This window comes from Capsicum annuum, chromosome 11 (genome assembly GCF_002878395.1).
Source record: "Capsicum annuum cultivar UCD-10X-F1 chromosome 11, UCD10Xv1.1, whole genome shotgun sequence".
Taxonomy (NCBI): domain Eukaryota; kingdom Viridiplantae; phylum Streptophyta; class Magnoliopsida; order Solanales; family Solanaceae; genus Capsicum; species Capsicum annuum.
The window spans coordinates 2694911-2715526 of record NC_061121.1 but is presented as its reverse complement, the minus strand read 5'-3'; the positions used below and the strand labels follow the sequence as shown (position 1 = coordinate 2715526).

General features: G+C 37.2%; 3 protein-coding genes across 4 annotated transcripts; 1 reads left to right on the top strand and 2 right to left on the bottom strand.

The window, feature by feature from the left end:
* On the bottom strand, positions 1–3098 carry LOC107846923. The gene is made up of 4 exons (XM_016691194.2): positions 2607–3098; positions 1997–2111; positions 1546–1669; positions 1–965 (listed from the first exon to the last, which is right to left on the bottom strand). The coding sequence occupies exons 1-4, from the start codon at positions 2705–2707 to the stop codon at positions 271–273; spliced, it is 1035 nt and encodes a 344-aa protein (XP_016546680.1). The 5' UTR covers positions 2708–3098; the 3' UTR covers positions 1–270.
* A 4786-nt stretch (positions 3099–7884) lies between these two features.
* LOC107848498 lies at positions 7885–14654 on the bottom strand. The gene is made up of 10 exons (XM_016693276.2): positions 14083–14654; positions 12333–12453; positions 12112–12197; positions 11624–12029; positions 11438–11538; positions 11273–11339; positions 10930–11157; positions 9701–10165; positions 9421–9493; positions 7885–8191 (listed from the first exon to the last, which is right to left on the bottom strand). Exons 1-10 carry the CDS (start codon positions 14568–14570, stop codon positions 7974–7976), a joined length of 2253 nt encoding a protein of 750 aa, XP_016548762.2. The 5' UTR covers positions 14571–14654; the 3' UTR covers positions 7885–7973.
* Positions 14655–16582: 1928 nt separating this feature from the next.
* LOC107846944 (LEAF RUST 10 DISEASE-RESISTANCE LOCUS RECEPTOR-LIKE PROTEIN KINASE-like 2.1) lies at positions 16583–19327 on the top strand. 2 transcript variants are annotated; one of them, XM_047399342.1, is made up of 4 exons: positions 16583–17828; positions 17905–17955; positions 18076–19089; positions 19134–19327. In XM_047399342.1, the coding sequence occupies exons 1-4, from the start codon at positions 17120–17122 to the stop codon at positions 19208–19210; spliced, it is 1851 nt and encodes a 616-aa protein (XP_047255298.1). In that variant the 5' UTR covers positions 16583–17119; the 3' UTR covers positions 19211–19327. The 2 variants fall into 2 exon arrangements, with proteins under 2 accessions (XP_047255298.1, XP_016546699.2); XM_016691213.2 differs by having other exon boundaries at positions 18076–19327.
* The last annotated feature ends 1289 nt before the right edge of the window (positions 19328–20616 follow it).

Below are 20616 nucleotides of genomic sequence, written 5' to 3'. Positions count from 1 at the left end.
ACATTTTTGAAGAGTCTAAACAACATAAGTTTGCAGCATACAATGTTACAAACAAACTACAGCAAGGAGGCTACAAGACACAGATTTTAAACATTCCTACTCCAACATTGTCAAGACAAATACTGAAACGTAAGCTATGTTACTCGGACTCTTCAAAAATTTCACCAGGTGTTTTCGGATCTCTCAAAAGTAGTTCATTTTTGAAGGAACAAACATGGGTGCGGCCACATTTTTAGAGAGTCCGAGCAGCTTGGAACCTAAGTTAATAACCTAGGACCTGAATCTGTTAAAAGGGAGCTTCACTGGCCAATAAATCTGCTGATCCTCACCGAGCTTTCTCTTTGTCAAAACCGACTCTACATTCAAATTTCGGGCATTTGAACTCATCGAAGATGATTCAAACTGGTTTTTATCAGCATTTTCCTTCAAGAAGAATGACAAACCTCTATTGAAATGTGGAGATAGATCATTCAACCGGCATATATCACCAGGTTTGTCATCCTCGCGTAAAGCGTTCTCAACTCTAGTACAGGGAACCACAAACGACCCCAAACGCAGAGATAAATCACACCCTATTACAGTCCCAGAAACATCTTCACAATCCGTCCGAGAAGTTTCACTTGAAGCGTTTAAGTTACACGGGCGAGGATCTCTTAGAGAAATCTTCTTGTTCGCTTCCACAAGCTGAGCATTTGATTTGGCATCGGTTCTAGAGCCGAGTTTGGGACCAGAAGGTTCAAACTGACAGCGACCGTGATACAAAGGATAAACAGTACAAGAAGTAGGCGAGGCACGGGCAGTCTGCATTGGTAAATTTTGTATGCCAACAGATGGAGTAAATTTCAGAGTTGACAAGTGCGGCATTTTGTTAGACTCTGGAGTTTCAGGACTTAGATAATATCTTGGAGAATTGTTCCGCTGGCTCCTTGATGATCTTTTCGGTGAGCAACCCAAATGCAAAGCAGCTAATCGATCCCGCAGCCAAAAAAAAAAGTTTAAATCAATTCATCTACTATGCAGAATCATAAGAAAACAATTATATCAAAAATCATAATATATGAGCCGTGGAGTAACTGGTAAAGTTATTGTCATGTAACCAGGAGTTCACGGGTTCAAGACTTGGAAACAACCTCTGGTAGAAATGCAAGGTAAGGCTGCGTACAATACACCCTTGTGGTGGAGCCCTTCCCCGGACCCTACGCATAGCGGGAGCTTAGTGCACTGGGCTGCCCTTATTTTATAATATATGAGATATACACAAGGATGACTGGTCCTCAAGTAAAAAATGAAAATCAGAATTTACATGTTGTCTGTCACATTAAAAGGGAAACCCGGTGCACACTAAAGCTCCGGCTTTGCACAAGGTTCGAGGAAGGACCTGACCACAAGGGTCTATTGTACACAACCTTGCCTTGCATTTCTATCAGAGACTGTTTCCAAGGCTTGATTCCGTACCTCCTGGTCATGTGACAGCAACTTTACCAGTTACTCCAAGGCTCCGTTTCATAGGACAATGTGAAAAAACCAAGGAAGATTAAGGGGTACCTTCAATGCAAGGTTGTAAAAGCTCCCTAGGCCTGGATTCAGTATTGTCATCGTCTCTTCTAATAATAGTATCAATGGCATCATTTAGTCTATCCCAAAGAGTTTTAAGATCCATATACTCAGCCTAAACAAACAAATTATAAAGAGCATTCATAAACACAAGTTTAAAGTTAATCAAAAGGGGAAAGAAAAGCTAGCATTGAAGCCTATGTTGTTCCGACTCTTCAAAAATGTCAGTAGGCGCCATAGGGACGGAGCTACACTTGGCCAAGGGGGTTCATCCGAACCTCCTTCGGTGAAATTTTTTTCTATTTATACATAGTTCGTATGTTTACTTCCGAACCCTCTTAACAAAAATCCTGGCTCCACCACTGGCAGGCGCAGTCAAATTCTTGAGAAATAGTGTATTTTTGGACGACACAGGCGCAACTTAGATTGAATCACAATTTACCTCAGAATTGGCCTTGGAATACATAATTTTCTCAGCTTTAAAGACAACTATAGGAAGTTTCTCTTGCCATTCCTTATTCTTCTTAGTTGCTAAGCCATGAACCTCATTCACAACCCTACTCAACACAAACATTACAAATCATAAAACAACTTTTCTTTCATAAACAAAAGGCATAATACATAAACATGTGCCTCAAATCACATCTATGACCTCTAACTTTACGTATGCACAAGTAGACACCTAAACTTGTACAATGTTGAACAAGTAGACACACGTCCTATGTGATATAATACACAGAACGCCATGTAGGACAAGAATCGGCCACGTATGATGCCACAAAGGGCATATGTGTCTACTTGTCCAACTTTATATAAGTTTAAATGTCTACTTGTGCACACTCAAAATCAGAGGTCATAGATGTACTGAGGTCAACTTAACGGATATGTTTATATATTGTGCCTAAACAAAATGGCTATGCTGCTCTAACTTTTCAAAAATTTCAGTCTGTGCCTGTTAGATTCTCTAAAAGTAAAGTATTCTTAGAGAATCTAGCACGAATGTGACATCAAAAGTGAAGAGCACATGCCACTTAGGAAAATGATGTTAGTACCTGAAAATTTCTTGAATAAGGGAACCTCTGATAGGTTGATGTCTATCACTATGCCAAGCTTTCCTAACACATTCATAAGGTCTTGGACCAGGTTTAGTCATGTTTCAAGAACTGGAGAAGAAGTAGAAAGAAAAAGAGAAAGCTAAAATACATATAAAACTAAAATTTATTCTACTTGACTAAGCTTTTAAGTTGGCTTGAAAGTATGTCGCGTGACTTCCCCCTCATGGACCCTCTTGGCTTTTTACGTTGCTCGGACTCTTCAAAAAATATTAAATGAATACGTGTCGTAACTTTCAAAAATACTATATGTTTGAAGAATTCGATACGAGTGCGATATTGAAAGTGAAAGTCCACAACTGAGTTGCCTTCAGATTACATCTTTCAGCTATGCAGTATCTACTAATCCCAAGAACACAATAGGTTGTTACCACTTTATTACAGTGGCGGAGTTAAAAAGCTCATTATGGAGTTTCGAAAGTATACACACGAACTAACCGAAGGGGTTCAATATATATAATATATACATAAAAAATAATTTTAATCATATATAAATAATATAATTTTTCGTTGAAAGAGATCCGGATGACCTTTGGATATATGCTAGAACCACCACTGCTTTATTACACTGTGTATAATATTTGGAGTTTTTTTTTTCTCAGTCACTCAATAATTTATGAAGTGGGGTTATGCAGGAAGATAATTTTTTTTATTACTCCCTCTATTCCAAAAAAAAAAATATTTATTTTTCTTTTTCAATTCGTTTCAAAAGCAAGGTAAGGCTCCATACGACACAATACATTCTTGTGGTGGATCCTTTTGTGGACCCTACACATAGGGAAGCTTTAGTATACTGGACTGCCCTTTTAGTTCATTTCAAAAGCAATGATCTTTTCCTTTCTTAACAGTACTTAAATTCTGAATTTTCATGTGGCATGTTATTAATCACAATATTAAAAGATATTTTGACACACAAAATTTAACAGTCGTTTTTATTTTCTTAAATTTCATGCAAAATCAAAATAATGATTAATGTTTAAATGGAGGGAATTCATGAAGTGGGGTTGTGTAGGAAGATTTTTATTTTTATTATTATACTCACCATAATGATTCTTTTTTTAAAAAAAAAAATTAGTTAATTTCAACTTTTCACGTGATATATTTAAGAATATAAGATCAAAAGTTCTTTTTATCTTTCTAAACGTCATGCTAAGTCAAAGGGCAGCCCGATGTACTGAAACTACCGCTATGTATGGTATTCGGGAAAGGGTCCCACCACCTAAGTTGTGCGGACTCTTCACTTTTGATACCACACCCGTGTCGGATTCTCCAAAAATACATTACTTTGGGCGAATCCGACACGCACCCACCACCATTTATGAAGAATCCGAGCAACATAGCCCGCCACAAGGGTGATCGTACGCAGCCTTACCTTACATTTCTGTCGAAAGCTGTTTTTAAAGCTTGAACCCGTGATCTTTTGATCGTGTTATGTCAAAACGAATCATTATTTTTGTAACGGAGGGAATATATTATAATATTTCTGAAAAGTCATTGATGTGTGTCCCCCACTGAAACACATGCCTGCTTCCCAGGGCCAAAGGGTCACAGTCAGAATTGCCTTCTTTCCTGACCATTCATGAGCTTTTGTCTTTGTGGGGCTAAGGGGAAAGAAGTTAAGTGAAGAAAAGTTAGTATGATGAATCATTTGTCATTGTCGGTAGGTGAACCCCAGCCTCATAACATCATATCTAATCCACTCATCTTTCTATTTATCTATTCACCCACCACCTTTTTACTATTTAATTATTACCGATAAAGTTGTTGTTATGTGATTAGAAGATTACGGATTTAAGCCTTGGAAACAGCCTCTGACAGAAATACAATGTAAGGCTGCATACGATACACCCTTGTGGTGGGCCCTTTCTCAGACATTGCGCATAGCGATAGCTTTAATGCACCGAGCTGTCCTTTTGTAGTCGTAGTGCTTTGCCTGGAGTAACTGATAAAGTTGCTGTCATGTGATCAGGAGGTCATGGTTTTAAGCCTTGGAAACAGCCTATGACAGAAATACAAGGTAAGGCTGCGTACGATACACCTTGTAGTGGGTCCTTCCCCGAATACCGCGCATAGTGATAGCTTTAGTGCACTGGGTTGTCCTTTTGTAGTCATAGTGCTTTGCTTGGAGTAATTGGTAAAGTTATTGTCATGTGACCAGGAGGTCACGGGTTCAAGCCTTGGAAACAGCCTCTGGTAGAAATGGAAGATATAAGTCTGTGTACGATGCATCACTGGGGTGGGGCCCGTGTACGATGCATCACTGGGGTGGGCCCCTTTCCCGGATATCACGCATAGCGGTAGCTTTAGTGCACCGGGCTGCCCTTTTATAGTCGTAGTGCTTTGCTTGGAGTAACTGGTAAAGTTGTTGTTATGTGACTAGGAGGTCACGGATTTAAGCCTTGAAAATAGTTCTAGCAGAAATATAAGGTAAGGCTGCGTAAGATACACCCTTGTGATGGGACTCTTCCCCCGACACCGCGCATAGCAATAGCTTTAGTGCACCGAGCTGCCCTTTTTTAGTGCTTTGCTTGTAGTGATGTTTATTGTTTCGGATAGTTTCAGAGTAGTATTAGGGTAGTATTACTTTGTGATAGTATTATTGTTATTTTATGTTATTTTGTTATTATTTATTATTTTTTTTGTTTTTACATTATGTCTTTTTGTAGCTTATTTTTGTCTTGAGCCTAGGGTGAAAACAATCTCTGAACCTTAGTAGTCATAGTACTTCACTTGTAATCTCTTGTTTTTGGAGTTTTGGTGATGTTTGCTTTTTTGAATTGTTCGGGAGTAATACTATTTTGTGAGTCTTATTATTATTTTATGTTATTACTATTTATTCTTTTTTGTTCCTATATTATGTCTTTTTCTAACTTGTTTTTGTCTTGAGTTGTGAGTTTATTGAAAACAACCTCTTTATCTCAGTAGTCGTAGTACTTGTACGGTCTTATTTTTGGAGTATCGGTGATGTTTGTTATTTAGGATATTTCTAGGGTAGTATAATTAATTTGTGGTAATCTTATGTTGTTTTGTTACTGATTATTGTTTTTTGTTTTTATATTATGTCTTTTTCTAATGGGGTCTATTGAAAATAACTTCTCCACCTAATTAGTCAGTCGTAGTACTTTACTTGTAGCGACTTGTTTTTAGAGTTTTGGTGATGTTTATTGTTTCGAATAGTTCGGGAGTAGTTTACTTTTATGCTAGTCTTATTGTTATTTTATGTTTGTTTTGTTATTATCTATTGTTTTTTTGTTCTTATTTGTGTTATATATTGTTCTGTTTTACTACTTGTTTTTTGTTCGTCTATTAATTATGTATTTTTTTTAGATTATTTTTGTCTTGAGCTGAAGTTTATTAAAAACAACCTTTCTACCTCAAGTAGTCGTAGTACTTTACTTGTACCGTTTTGTTTTTGGGGCTTTCGTGAGGTTTGTTGTTTCGAATAGTTCTGGATAGTATTACTTTGTGGTAGTCTTAATTCTATTATTATATACTATTTTGTTACTACTTATTATTTTTTGGTTCTTATATTATGTATTTTTCTGAATTGTTTCTGTCTTGAATCGGGGTCTATTGAAAATAGCCTCTTTACCTCAATAGTCGTAATTCTTTGCTTGTAGTGTCTTGGCAAATTTTAGTGGTGTTCGAGGGTAGTATTACTTTGCAGTAGTCTTATTTGTGTTGTTGTATGTTGTTTGTTACTACCTATTGTTTCTTATTCTTAGATTATGTCTTTTTCTAGATTCGTTTTATCTTGAGCCAGGGATCTATTGGAGACAGCCTCTCTAACTCAGTAGTCGTAATACTTTGCTTGTATTGTCTTGTTCTTGAACTATTAGTGATGTTTGTTGTTTCGGATAGTTCGAGAATAGTATTACTTTGTGGTAGTTTTATTTCGTTATTATTTTTTTTTGTTTGTTTCTACCTATTGTTTCTTGTTTTTATATTATGTCTTTTTCTAGATTGTTTTTGTCATGAATCGAGATATATCGGAAACAACTTCTCTACCTCACCTCTAAGGTAGTAGAACGGACTTTATATACTTTACCCTCCCCAATCTCCATTTTGTGGGAATATACTGAGTATGTTGTTGTTGTAGCTTGTTCAGAAACATTAAGGGGTTGTTTAATATAGTATATTAAAAAAAAAAAATACATGCACTAGTCTTGTATATTACTAGTATACCTTGTTTGATACGTATATTTTTTTAGTCAAGTTTGCATTAGTTATACAACAAAAAAACGAATGTTTGCATTAGTTATACACTTTATTGTGTATTACTAATACCACGGCGACAGTTTTTCGTGTATTAGTAATACAAAGGGTTTCAACGCATGCATTAACTCGATTTATGACATTATTGCCCCTTAAATACAAACATTTTCAAAGTTCCTTTTCCCACCATATTACATTTTCCCAGTATATTGGTGAACAACACTAGAAATTTGCTTAAACTAAACACTATTAATACTATTTTGAGCCGCGTGTCTATCGAAAACAGCCTCTCTATCTCAAATCTGACGTAGTGGTATGGACCGCGTACACTAACCCTCCCCAGACTCCACTTGATGGGAATATACTAGGTATGTTGTTGTTAACACTATGAATAATAACTTTGGTTGGAAAATGGCATCTTCTTCCAGAAATTCTGCCTGATGACTCGTTGCTTCGACTGGTTATGAGCGAAATGAGCCTGAGGAACTGCTTATATATCGCGAGTTTGAGGAATTTTCATGATCACGAATGCGTGGTTGTGGAAAAGGAAGGTGAACCAAACAAGAAAAGCTTAAGTTCATGTGCGATGCCCCTGATTCTAGTACCCAAGAAGGATGAGACATAGTTGACGCGTGTAGATTGTCGCGCCAGACTTCTTTTATCCTGGATGGGGCTTACAAGGTACACACTCGATTTTCACATTCAACAAACGCGCAATCCTCAATTTTGATTCATAGTGTTCTATCCTTTGAAGCCTTGGAGTAACTGGTAAAGCTGCTGCCATGTGACCAGGAGGTCACGGGTTCAAGCTTTTGAAACAGCCTCTGGCAGAAATGCAAGGTAAGGCTGCGTAAAATACACCCTTGTGGTGGGGCCCTTCCTCGGACACCACGCATAGCGGTAGCTTTAGTGCACCGGGCTGCCCTTTTAGTGTTCCATCCTTCCTGGTGAACTATGAAAGATAACACATCTTGTACACAAAGCAGAAGGTGACGCGAACTAGTTTGGAATTGAAACGTGCTCGATTGATATATGTACAGTTGATACAATTAGCTGTTGTCATGCTTTCAGAAGTGAAACAAAATTTGATGCTCATTCTACCCAGTTCATGTCCAAGTCTTTGAGTTTCATGAGCCATTTCTTTGCATCTTGTGCAACAAAAGGTTTAGACGATGTCGTTTCACAGTCAACTTTCTTCTCTTTGGCAAGGCTTGCTTGTCTGTTAGGGTGCCTTACCTTAAGTGATAGAAGACGCGAAACTTCATGAAGGCCACCCCATTTTTCTAATGCCCGGGCGATATCATAGCGACCTGTTGGAGATAAACTTGAAATAATCAGAACCATTGTGAGGTAAAGAACAATCACAAATCCAAGGGCTAGGAAAGAGATAAGAATCCAGTACCCCTCCGAACTATGGCCAAAGTTGCTACGACACACTGCAACTTCACAGGGGTCCTACTACCCCTGAACTCAATTTTAGCATATTTTTGTCACCCTTTTGTGCTGATGTGACTGACACCTTTATTACATAAAAAGGGGCCGACATCAAAGGTTCCACGTCAGCTAAAAAGGTTGACAAGAATATGCTAAAAATTAGTTCAGGGAAGGGACCCCCGTGAAGTTGGGGTATGTCGTAGCAAATTTGGTCATAGTTCAGGGGTACTAGATGCTTTGCTCCCTAGGAAACATTGTGTCTTGTGGAACTCAAGTAGGATCGACGTGTCTGATTGTCCCAAGGTCAACCACCATCGTGGTCCGGGACCATAGAACTTCCTCAAGACGAGTTACACTATCGAAACACGTGAAAGAATGACATCTTTCTATCTTTAGTAACCTTTTAGCTTCAAATTTCCCAGTTTACCTTAAATGCTACTATGATTTACGGCCACAAAAGTTTCTCTGTCTTATTTTAGGCCACAAGTTACAGAAGTCTTCTTTTTCTGTTAAAATTCCTTACCCGGACAAACACCTTCATATAAAATGGGACGGAGGAAGTAGAACCATCACCGACACTATAAAACGTCCAATGAGGTTTGGTAATCATCAAAGTTACAGAGTGATGTAGTTTGCTGATCTTGATTATTATAATTGAGCTTGTAAGTAGCACATTTTCTTATTCAGAAGTTTCTATGTTCATCATTTTGTTGTGGTTTTGTACTTTAACTTGGCTTTAAGAGAGTTTAGCGTATTTTTATCACCATTTTGTGCTGACGATGCACCTTTTGTCAACCTTTTTAGCTAGCGTGACACCTTTGACGTGGGCTCCATTTTATGTAATAAAAGTGTCACGTCAACACAAAAGGGTAACGAAAATACGCTAAAATTGAGTTCAGAGGGGTAGTAGGACCCCTGTGAAGTTGGAGTGTGTCGTAGCAACTTTGGCCATAGTTTGAGGGGGAACTGGATGCTTATCTCTTCTTAGAACGACGCGGTATCTTGCACCTTTATTTTACTTCTTCTATTTTTGCAGGGCGGTGAGCGAGGAGGAGGGGTGAATTGTACCAAAAATGGAATAAAATCTTGTAATCTAGTTCCATACCTGCTCGTTCGAAGGATTTTCTACTTGGCATATACGATGGATCCATTCCCCAGTTCTTCTGGAAGCGACTGATCTGAGAAATTGCAGATTCATTTCCAAGCTCAATCAAAATAATCAAGAAAATGTGAAATGCAACACGAAAGGCGGTAAGATTTAGTGAAACTCATTTGTTTCCCTCATTGATCAGTATCGTATGCTCGTTTCATTTTTTTTGCATGTATTCGTAGTTTTCGCAAGAAATGAGAAGTTGACAGTTAGTATGAAGAACTGTTAAACTAACCTCTTCTTGTAAATTTTCTAAGCTATCCCAATAACCTTTCGGTTTGCGGTGTTTGTAAGCAAGAGAGAGATTCATCAACGAAGAAATTCTTCTAAAACCTCCCATACGTGTAATCGCCTTTTCAATGTCTACTCTTCCATGTTTCCGTAGTTGTTTTCTCATAGGCATAAATCCTTCCTGTCCATGTTCGGAGATGAACGCTAAGAGCTCAGATTTGAGAACTTCTATATCCCTCTGCAACCCTGGAACTTTCGGCCTTTGTTTAGGTGAATGTAAACTACTACCGTCTGAATTCTGCCCGACTGGCCTATCATAATAAACAGATGAATCGGCCTTGGTTGATGAACTAACCGATGCCTCTCTGAATACATCATGCTTAAATTTCTCGATAGGTTTCTCAGTCTCTCTTTCCTCAATGTAATCGCGGATTGCACATAAGTTTGAGGGAAGGTCCTCATATATAACCTGAAAATGTTACGAACTTCTGAAAATCGGAGAATCAATGTAGTAATATGACAGAGTATAGACACATTTCAGACGCCTACTCTCCAGTTGTGCTTCGTAACAATAACCTCCCTTCTCGTTTGCAATCTTACAATTGGCTCCTTTACTTTGATTTCTTCATCACAATTACTTTAATTTGTGCTTCATTAATAGAAAAAGAAGAGATAAGCATCCAGTATCCCCCGAACTATAGCCAAAGTTGCTACGACACACTCCAACTTCACGGGGTCCCTATTACCCCCTGAACTCAATTTTAGCATATTTTTGTCACCTTTTGTGCTGATGTGGCACCTTTATTACATAAAATGGGGACCACCTCAAAGGTGCCATGTCAGTTAAAAAGGTTGACAAAAGGTGCCGCCACGTCAGCTAAAAAGGTTGACAAAAATTCGCTAAAATTTAGTTCTGGAGGGTAATAGGGACCCACATGAAGTTGGAGTGTGTCGTAGCAAATTTGGTCATAGTACAAGAGGGTACTAGATGCTTTTCTCGAAAAAGAATATAACCTGACTTTGACCTTTCCTTACACTATGCTCTTTCGATTAAGTTATTTTAATGAATAACCTACATTAGAGCCGAGGATCTATCGGAAACAGTCTCTCTACCTCTGAGATAGAGGTAAAGTCTGCATTTTCAGAAAAAGTTTCCTCTAATCCTGTCATACGAACGTAGGAAAATAAATTTTCAATGTTAAGTGGATGCAACGAGTAGACATGGACACACACCTCTTCCATAATTGCTTCGGAAAGAAACGAATTCTTGTGCATTTTTGACTCCACACTGTACTTCAATAGAGTATGATGACTACCTAATTGCTCTAAGATCCATTTTCCTTGAAAAGAATCGAAATCTCCTTCCACCTGCTCGAAGCTAATTTCTTGTTCTATATGTTCAGATAAGTCTAGAACGACACGTGCATGGAGTACCATGTATAGAAGACCCTTGCATCCTTCCTGAAAATCGACAAGTAGAAGCATCACCTAGTATCCGAGAAACATATTTCGTTGCAATGCACAAGATGTTAATGTAAGTATTCAAATTCTGTCATTTAACTCAAACGCAACACACCTGAAGAATGCGAACTTTGTTGTTGTCTCGTGATAAGATCTTACTGATTGCTAAATTTGGAACTATCCTGCAACAATTCAGGACGGATATCATACATTAAGTGAAATGCCATCGTCCTGAACAATATTTTACGATAGAAAATAGAAGAAAGCCCAGAACACTTACTCAGGAAGACTTTCATAAGCAGTCAAAACATTCCATACTTCACGGACTGGAGCTTTTACCGTAATACTAGCAACCACACAGCGATGAACACCTCCGTTTTCCTTCACCCAAAATCAGTTTATCAAAGGGACAACCAAAATATTACGGCATCACAGGAAAAGGTAAGTCATAGTATCTATTCGTTACCAGTAGACCATCAAATCTTCGGAGATGAACTTCATCCACTACACATGGCTTGTCGATTCTGCAAGCTTTCCCATATATTCCCCAACTATTACTCACATCACTTGTAGGTGGTGCCAACGGACCAAAAGTCGCTTTGACAAACTTGTCACCGGAAGATTTATGTTCTCGGGATATGGCATGATCAATATCGCTCTTAGTGGAAATAAGGTAAGAACCAAGTTCCTCTTTAGTATCAGCTCGAGTGACATAAACGCTCTGATTACCTTGATAACTGTTTTCAGCTCTATAGGACAACGCTTGAAGATTTACTGGAAGGTCTGACCTGATAATCCTCTCCAAGAAAATGGCAGGAAAGTTGAACCGTGGTATGACACTAACTTCATAACTTAGTATAGCTGTTGAAGACCTGAAAATGAAACTAGGGGCATAAGAAACCAAGGAATAGCTGCTACGTTTACATGTAAACGGAAATTAGGTAAAGATCATACCTCGTTCCAACTCTCACAGACCATTTGCCTTCAAACTTCTTGAAGTCACCGTCAACCATAGAGAAATGAAGCTCGCGAACATTGTTCTAAATTTGTAAAAGAGCAATGTAAAACATAAGATTAGTTGGAGTATATCTTCGTTATGCCTGTTAAGATACTGTATGATAAAATTTGATTAGGAGCTTATTCTGTAACTATACACACAGATATCATATGCTTACCGAGTTAATGAATTCTTGGAGATCCAACACAACACGAGCTTCTATGTGCCAATAAAGGGATCGTTGGATACCTCTTTGCTCCAACCAAATACGTCCAGGACGTGGACAAGGAATTCTCCTACTGTGATTAAAAAGTTATTCATGCATCAGTATGCAGCGCAAAGTATATCGCTAAATCATCATAACTACAAACATACGAAAACTTCAAGATAATATAAAAGTTAAAATTTCAGATGACACATTCTTTTTTGTTGCAGGTCAATGCTGATTAGACTGAACAACCCTAGGGCAGACCATACAGGGAAGGAAACCAAGTCGCAGATTACCGAGCAAAAATGCAACACATTCAAGCTGAAAGGAAGTACTTCAGTACTTAGACTCTAAAAGGATAAATTTCAGTAGAAATGGACCCTCAATGTAGTAATAATCTAGGATCTTTGTAATGTAACTTTTGTTATGTTAATATAAGTATCTTTTGCAGAAACTTGCAAGTACTTGTTGAGTTATTGAAGATTGTAAATATCTGTTAGAAGCTAATAAGGCCACCATTAAATATATATGGAGGGAGGCGAACCAATGTACGCGGCTTTCTGGCAAATGAAGGGCTCAAGCATGAAAAAGAACTGCTAATCTGGAAGGATGCCATCAAGAATATGGAGTATAAGCCATGTCGCGGTCAATAAAGTGGACTAGGAACCGTGATACCTCAAGTTTCAAATTCCAGCGGAGGCAAAACTATGAGGTGATTTCTTCCTATTTGTCCCAAGTCCTTGGTGGATAGAATCAGTGGCGGAACCAAGATTTTGATTAAGGATGTTCAAAACTAATCATGCATAAATGGTATATTTTTTTTTACCGAAGAGGGTTCGGATGACCCCCTCAGCCTACGTGGTTCCTCCTGTGGACAGATTATATAGTACTGTGGGAGGTAACACATATGTATAGATAGAGGCAGGGCTAGGATTTGACATCTATCGATTTTGAATTCTAATCTTTTTAAGTTACTAGATTCTAAATTAATAATTTGTACTTAAACGGCAGCCCAGTGCACTACCCGGCCAGGCCACAAGGGTCTATACTGTACACAGTCTTATCCTGAACTTCTGCAAGAGTGTTTCCACGACTAGAACTCGTGACCTCCTGGTTACATGGTAGCAACTTTACCAGTTACTCCAACCAAAGCCAATGGGTTATGAATTCTAATCTTTTTAAGTTACTAGATTCTAAATTATTAATTTGTACTTAGACGACAGCCAAGTGCACTAAAGCGCCCACTATGGTATCCGGGAAAAGGCCAGATCACAAGGGTCTACATTGTACTCAGTCTTATCCTGCATATCTGCAAAAGTCTGTTTCCACGGCTTGAACTCATGACCTCCTGGTCACATGGCAACAACTTTATCAGTTACTCCAACCCCCCGCCTTGAACTCGCGATCTCTTGGTCACATGGCAACAATAACTTTATTAGTTACCCCCCCCCCCCCGACTTAAACTCGTGACCTCTTGGTCACATGGCAGCAGCAACTTTACTAGTTACTCCCACCCACCCCCGACTTGAACTCGTGACTTCTTGGTCATATGGTAGTAACTCCATATCGAACCCATAGCCCACACTACCATATTCCCATAAAATTAGTCGAGGTATACACAAACTACCCAATCACAATGCTATTCAAATAAACAAAAAAGTACCTATCTTATATTAGCAAAAGTAGAAAAGTAACAATACATTACTGATTACTATTATACCTGCTAACAAGATTTGGAACAAAATCAGCAAGCCTTTCATAATCAGTAAGAGCATTCCAAACAGAATCAACATCAGCATTCACAAATATCTCAGCTTTAATCTTTCTTTCTCTCCATGAAACAACTTCCACTTCACATCTTACTTTTTTCTCTACACCAATTCCCATTGCACCAACAACAACACCATCTCCATCTCCATCTTCGCGTAATGTATGATCACCTCCTCCCCCTTTTTTGTAATAATAGTTTCTACTAACAGTCCTGGAGTAACCAGTAAAGTTGTTGTCAATTGACCCGGAGGCCACGCATTCAAGTCGTGGAAACCACCCCTTGTAGAAATGTAAAGTAAGACTGCGTACGACAGACCATTCTGGTCCGATACTCCCCCGGACTCTATGCATGGCGAAAGCTTTAGTGCACCGAACTGCGCTATTTTTGTTATCATAGTTTTTTGGTGTAATTGTGAAATGGAAATGTATAGAATGCATAGTGGAAAGTGCAAGAAGTTTGAGTTAATTTAGTTAAAGTTAGTTGAGTTGAAAATTGTGGTAAAAATTAATAATGTTAGAATAGTGGTTATTTTTCCAGTTATATATATGTTTGATTGACAGTTAATTTCTGACCACATATGTGTTTGGATAGAGGGGACAAAAATGTGTGGTCACAAGTGTTATGAATTATGATTTTCTTTTTTTACTTTTTATTTTGTGTGTGATGGTTTTATACTCATTTTAATATAGATTACATCTGGGTCGAGATTTTTTCGAAAATAATTTCTCTATTTTTACGAGATAATGATAAGGTTTGCATATACTCTACTCTTCCCTGATATCACTTATGAAATTTCACTAGGTTTATTATTGTTATTAATTTATGTGAATAATTTAATGCTTCTCATTTATCCTTAGTAAGAAAATTCTATAAACAAACCAATCTGATGATATTTTAAAATCGCAAGTTTCAATAGAAAAACGTTATGGTTATACAAATTTTATGACATATTTAGTATCATAAGTTTTTTTTGTGATTTATTTACAATAACAATAACAGCATACTCTGTAAACTCTCGCAAGTGAGGTCTCAGAGGGTAAGCGTACGCAAACCTTAATATTATCTCGGAGAGATAGAGAGAATTGTTTTCGAAAGAGAATTTTTAATGAGAATGAATAAGTAAGGAGAATAAACTTAAGATTTTAAAATTTTATTTCTTTTATGAATACAGTGAATTGAGGATGTCCATTTCATATTACTATAGTTTTATAAATTAACTTGCAAACAAATAATTAGCAAGTTTCTTCAAAAACTTTGCAACAATTTTCTTTTTTATAAACAAGAAGTTAAATCAATTTATTTTGTACATCAAACAACACTTGTGTATGAGTAGAACTTGTGTATAAAAATATTAGTCTGTATACTTTATTTGTGAGTTTATACTGAATATATTATTGTTGTTCTTTTGACGAGTAAAAAATCAAGATATTGCATTACATTAGAAAGTCAATATTTATGGCTTCCACATCAACTTGTCATTTTAAGTATCAATCAACAAACAAATCACAAATCACAACTATAACACGTATAACAATTTATACTCCAAAGTCCAAATATCTAGCAAAAACAATTCAAACTTCCAAGCATCCATCAAAATCAATCTCAAATCACCAAACTATTAACATATTTTACCAAACTATTAACATATCCAATTAAACAAATTGTCTTAAGTCATTGATGACTCCTTAAAGTTGTCCAAATAATTCACTTAAAACATCTCAACTTAGACCTGTACTTATTAGACGCTCCAATATTAACAAATGCATACCTATTAAACATTAACAACAATAACGGCAATACCCAGCGTTATCCCACATAGTGGGTTTAGGGAGGGTAGAGCGTACAAATCTTACCCTGACTTGGATGTAGAGAGGGTGTTTGCCATAGACTCTCGGTCATGAAATTAGAAAGAAAAATGGCATGGAAATAACCGAAGTGAAGAAGTCACGGCAAAATATTATAGAAAGCAGTAACTACAACAAATAATATGAGAAACAAATAGTAACAGAAATAGAAAGACAAGAAACTACGAGGGCAATGTTACGACTACTAGTATGGAAGAATAAACGAGACAAAGCTCTTCTACTAACAACAGGTTGTGCATGATAAAAATCTATGCTCTAACTTGAAGAAAATGTTACAAGAATGAACATAGACTTGTGTCTTCTACAATAATGATCATTTTGGTAAGGTTGCGTACAGTAAACCCCACACACAGCGAGAACTTAGTGCACCGGGTTGTCCTTTTGTTTACGGAGAAAGTTGAGGACTTGGAAGATTGACTCATATTCTTTTGATTAATTTTGCTTTCTAAGAAATTTCCAAATCCAATAACAATCTAGAATTCAAACATGTGCAAAAAGGAATTCTACGTAACAATGGAAGTCCTAACAAGTTGCCTTATATTTGAAGGCATAGACTTTTCAATGACGACTCGAAAATGATAGAAGTGAAAATATCCCTTGACCACCGAGTACGCACACCTCTCCAACTTACAGAATGATCATCTAGACACATCCAAAATCTATGTCACGTCAGCATCAGGTGTCCATGAGACACAATGGGGACGAATTGAAACCGCTTAGATGTGCACTCTCAAAGTTGGAATGCTTGCGTGTATTACGCCTAAATACTAGACACATACTTGTAGTCTGTTACTGCTGTTGATGTTTTTCCCTATTTTAAACAAAAGAAGTCCTTTGTTGCTAGTTACAAACACGTCAATTTTGAGCATGCACATCTAAACACCTCAACTCGTCACCATTGTGTCAATTGAACATTCCAACTTAGAGAATGCAAAATCTGTGTCACGTCGGCGTCAGGTGTCCACGACTCCAAAATCTATGGAGACGAATTGGAGTCGCTTAGATGTGCACTCTCAAAGTTGGAATGCGTGCGCGTATTACGCCTAGCTAAATACTAAACACATACTTATATCTGTTGCTTCTGCTGACGTTTTTTCCTATTTTAAACAAAAGGGGTCCTAATGGATTTACATTCTTGGTTATTCATCTTCATTTTGCTTCATCTTAGTTGTTTCGATTCAATTCAAGGACAGAACACACCCTATTCAAACTGTCCCGAAGAATTCCAGTGTGGAACTTCAATTCTAGGCTTTCCTTTCTACAAACCAACTCAACCTGATTGCGGATTATGCAAAGTTGATTGTGATACTACTCCACATCCCATGATTGAATTAGAAGGAGTGAAGTATCAAGTTCTTGAAAGACAGAATGTTTTTGTAACTATTAAGGATCCTATTCTTGAAACTTTCTTGAATGAAAAAAGCTGTCGATCTTTCGATAGAAATCTTTCTCTCCCAATATCTCCTATAATCACTTATAGAGTCTATCCTTTCCTCACTTTGTTCAAATGCAACACAAGCAAGAAGAGATTTTACGAGGGGTTTCAAAGTTATAATGGTTGCGAAACCTTCACATTATACTATAACCACTCATCCGTTTCTTCTACTGAATCTCGACCTGTTGCTACTAGCTGTTCAATGATTCGAGTGCCAATGAAGACAGGTTTTGAATCAAAATCGAACAATAGTGACCTGTTTGATATGCTAACTGCTGATGTTTCGCTAGGATGGACTGTATCTAGCAAGTGTAATCAGTGTTATTCTCGTGGAGGACGGTGTCTAGTTGACAGTAACAATAAATTTCTTTGTTCTGCTGGTGAAAAAAGCAAAGGTATCCAAGAATTTTTTTATTCTCTTCAATCTAATATGATATTTAATACTTGAAAATATTCGTGTTCGTGTTGCAGGAACATTGAAAAAGCACCATCGTTGGAGAACATGGATCGCGATAACATTAGGCAACTACACCTTCTTTCTTACTACTCTTGTTTGTCCCCGTCGCTCTTACAAATTGTGCTAGTTGCATTGTCCCGAATATAGACTCTTCTCGGTGTATGACTTCATTTTTCTCTGTATAGTTGCAGTTTTTGCATGCATTGGAATCTCGATTTTGCTCTTCTGCTTCAGAAAAAAGATTTTTTGGTCCAAGTATCTCAGGTTTTGGGAATCGAAAGCTGAGGATCATCGAAATATTGAAGCATTTCTCAACAACTACGGGCCATATTCTCCAAAGAGATATAGCTATTCAGACATTAGAAGGATGACCGATCGCTTCAGAAACAAACTAGGCCAAGGAGGATTTGGCGACGTATACAGAGGAAGTTTGTGTAACGGGGGTCAAGTGGCGGTGAAGGTTCTGAATGAACTAAAAGGCAGCGGTGAAGATTTCATTAACGAGGTGGCAAGTATTAGCAGGACATCACATGTTAACATCGTGAGTCTTGTGGGATTTTGTTTTGAAGGTCGCAAAAGAGCTCTCGTGTATGAATTCATGCCGAATGGATCTCTTGAAAAGTTTATCTACGAGGAAAGATCAGACAGAGTTCGCCAGTTAGATTGGCCGGCATTGTACAAAATTGCACTAGGCATTGCTCGAGGATTGGAGTACTTGCATCGTGGTTGTAACACTCGGATTCTGCATTTTGATATAAAGCCTCATAATATACTGCTCGACGAAGATTTCTGTCCTAAGATCTCTGACTTTGGCCTTGCCAAACTATGCGTAAAAAAGGAAAGCATTGTGTCAATGTTAGGTGCACGAGGGACTATCGGTTACATTGCTCCAGAAATCGTTTGTAGAAACTTGGGAGGTGTTTCTCACAAGTCTGACGTTTATAGTTATGGAATGATGGTCCTAGAGATGGTTGGAGGAAGAAAAAATGTTGACGAAAGAGTTGCTAACACGAGCGAATTCTACTTTCCTGATTGGCTCTATCAACGAATTGAACTAGACGAAGAGCTTCAACTCATCGGTATAATGAATGAAGAGGAGAAAGAATGTGCACGAAAGATGGTGATCGCGAGTCTATGGTGCATCCAAACTAGTCCTTCAAATCGACCATCGATGACTAAGGTTGTTGAAATGTTAGAAGGTAACTTAAACACATTGCAAGTTCCTCCCACACCTTACTTATAGGTAACTTAAACACATTGCAAGTTCCTCCCACACCTTACTTATATTCTCTTTCAAGAAGAAGAGAAGTTGATTCATAGCAATACAATTGATTTAATCTATGTTTGTTTAGTCTCATTTTCTGTTATGGAACTTCATACACCATCTGTTAATTTTGGTATTTAATGTACATAAATGTCCTTAGTGTTTGGAGGATGTAAAATCATAGATGTCTTGATGATACCCCTCGACCTTACCTGACTCCACCCCTGCTGATAAGTCGTAATTAGTATCACTACTGAATAGTGGCGAGTGGTGACAAATGGACGGGTTGGGTCAGGATAAGGATACTTTAGGCAACAAGTTGTCATTAAATGAATCGTAGATGAAAAAATTAAATACCGCCAAATTTGAGGAGCGAAAATTAAAGAACACCCCGAAATAGGAACAATCTTTGCAAAAAGAAGTTGGTTAGGGATATTTGGGCTAATTGAGGCCCATTAATTCTGTTTTCTGAGCAGTGGATTTTTCTTAGCCCACTTGAGTTTTTTTTTTTTTTAAAGATTAATCATTTTTTAGAAAACTAAAAGAATTAGTCTAAAATATTAATCATTTTTAGAAAACTAAAAGGCAGTAAAGTTTTTCTTTTCAACTATACTTTTACAACTTTAAGAATGCATATAGCTATTAATTGTTCATTAAGGATAAAAAGAACAGTTAAAATTAGAGTAATTTTTAGTCAAACATAATATTAAGAACTTACAAAGAAAAGTTTGGTGCATTAAAACTCCCGTTATACGTGAGGTTCGGGATTAATTCAAATCACAAAGATTTATCGTACGATTAACATGTCAAAATCTTAAATGATTGATAAAAATAACCTAAGGAAGTACTATTTTTTTCCTTTTCCGAAAATCAATGAATTAAGGGTGTGTTTGACACGAAGGAAAGTATTTTTGATGAAAAATATTTACAGGAATTAAATAAATTTATTATATATTTTCTTGTGTTGATACGCAAACACAAAATATTATCTGCAAATATGTATATGTAATCTTGACAAATATTATGAGTCGTGAAGGTGGAAGGGTAGATGTGGGGTGGTAGGTGGGAGCAACGGGATTGTGGGTGAAGAAGATAATGTAAAATGTCCTTTGTGAAACTTTTTTCAGGAATTAAATAGAATATTTTCTTGTGGTGGTACGCAAATAAAATAAAATACTATTCTAAAAATATTTGTATATAATCTTAACAAATATTATGAGTCGGAGGTGGAAGGGTAGATGTGGGGTGGTACGTGGGGGCAACGGGGTCGTAGGTGAAGTTAATGTGAAATTTCATTTGTGAAACTTATTTTCTCCACTTGTAATTTATTTTTTTAGAAAAATATTTTATAAATTATGCTCAATCAAACGTGAAAAAAATTAAAAAAAATATATTTTTAAATGCCCTTAAGAAATCATCAAACATGAAAAAGTAGAAAAATATTTTCACACGTCCTTAACAA

Excerpts from the sequence above, each read along its gene's own strand:
- LOC107846944 (XM_047399342.1), top strand. The coding sequence starts at position 17,120 with ATGGATTTACATTCTTGGTTATTCATCTTCATTTTGCTTCATCTTAGT. Across the intron at positions 17,956-18,075 it reads ATGGATCGCGATAACATTAG|TTGCAGTTTTTGCATGCATT; the intron begins GCAACTACACCT and ends TTCTCTGTATAG. Across the intron at positions 19,090-19,133 it reads GGTTGTTGAAATGTTAGAAG|GTAACTTAAACACATTGCAA; the intron begins GTAACTTAAACA and ends CCTTACTTATAG.
- LOC107848498 (XM_016693276.2), bottom strand. The coding sequence starts at position 14,570 with ATGCATTCTATACATTTCCATTTCACAATTACACCAAAAAACTATGAT. Across the intron at positions 12,198-12,332 it reads TCCAAGAATTCATTAACTCG|AACAATGTTCGCGAGCTTCA; the intron begins GTAAGCATATGA and ends TTACAAATTTAG. Across the intron at positions 10,166-10,929 it reads CCGAAGCAATTATGGAAGAG|GTTATATATGAGGACCTTCC; the intron begins GTGTGTGTCCAT and ends TAACATTTTCAG.
- LOC107846923 (XM_016691194.2), bottom strand. The coding sequence starts at position 2,707 with ATGACTAAACCTGGTCCAAGACCTTATGAATGTGTTAGGAAAGCTTGG. Across the intron at positions 2,112-2,606 it reads CTTATTCAAGAAATTTTCAG|GGTTGTGAATGAGGTTCATG; the intron begins GTACTAACATCA and ends TGTGTTGAGTAG. Across the intron at positions 1,670-1,996 it reads ATTCCAAGGCCAATTCTGAG|GCTGAGTATATGGATCTTAA; the intron begins GTAAATTGTGAT and ends TTGTTTGTTTAG.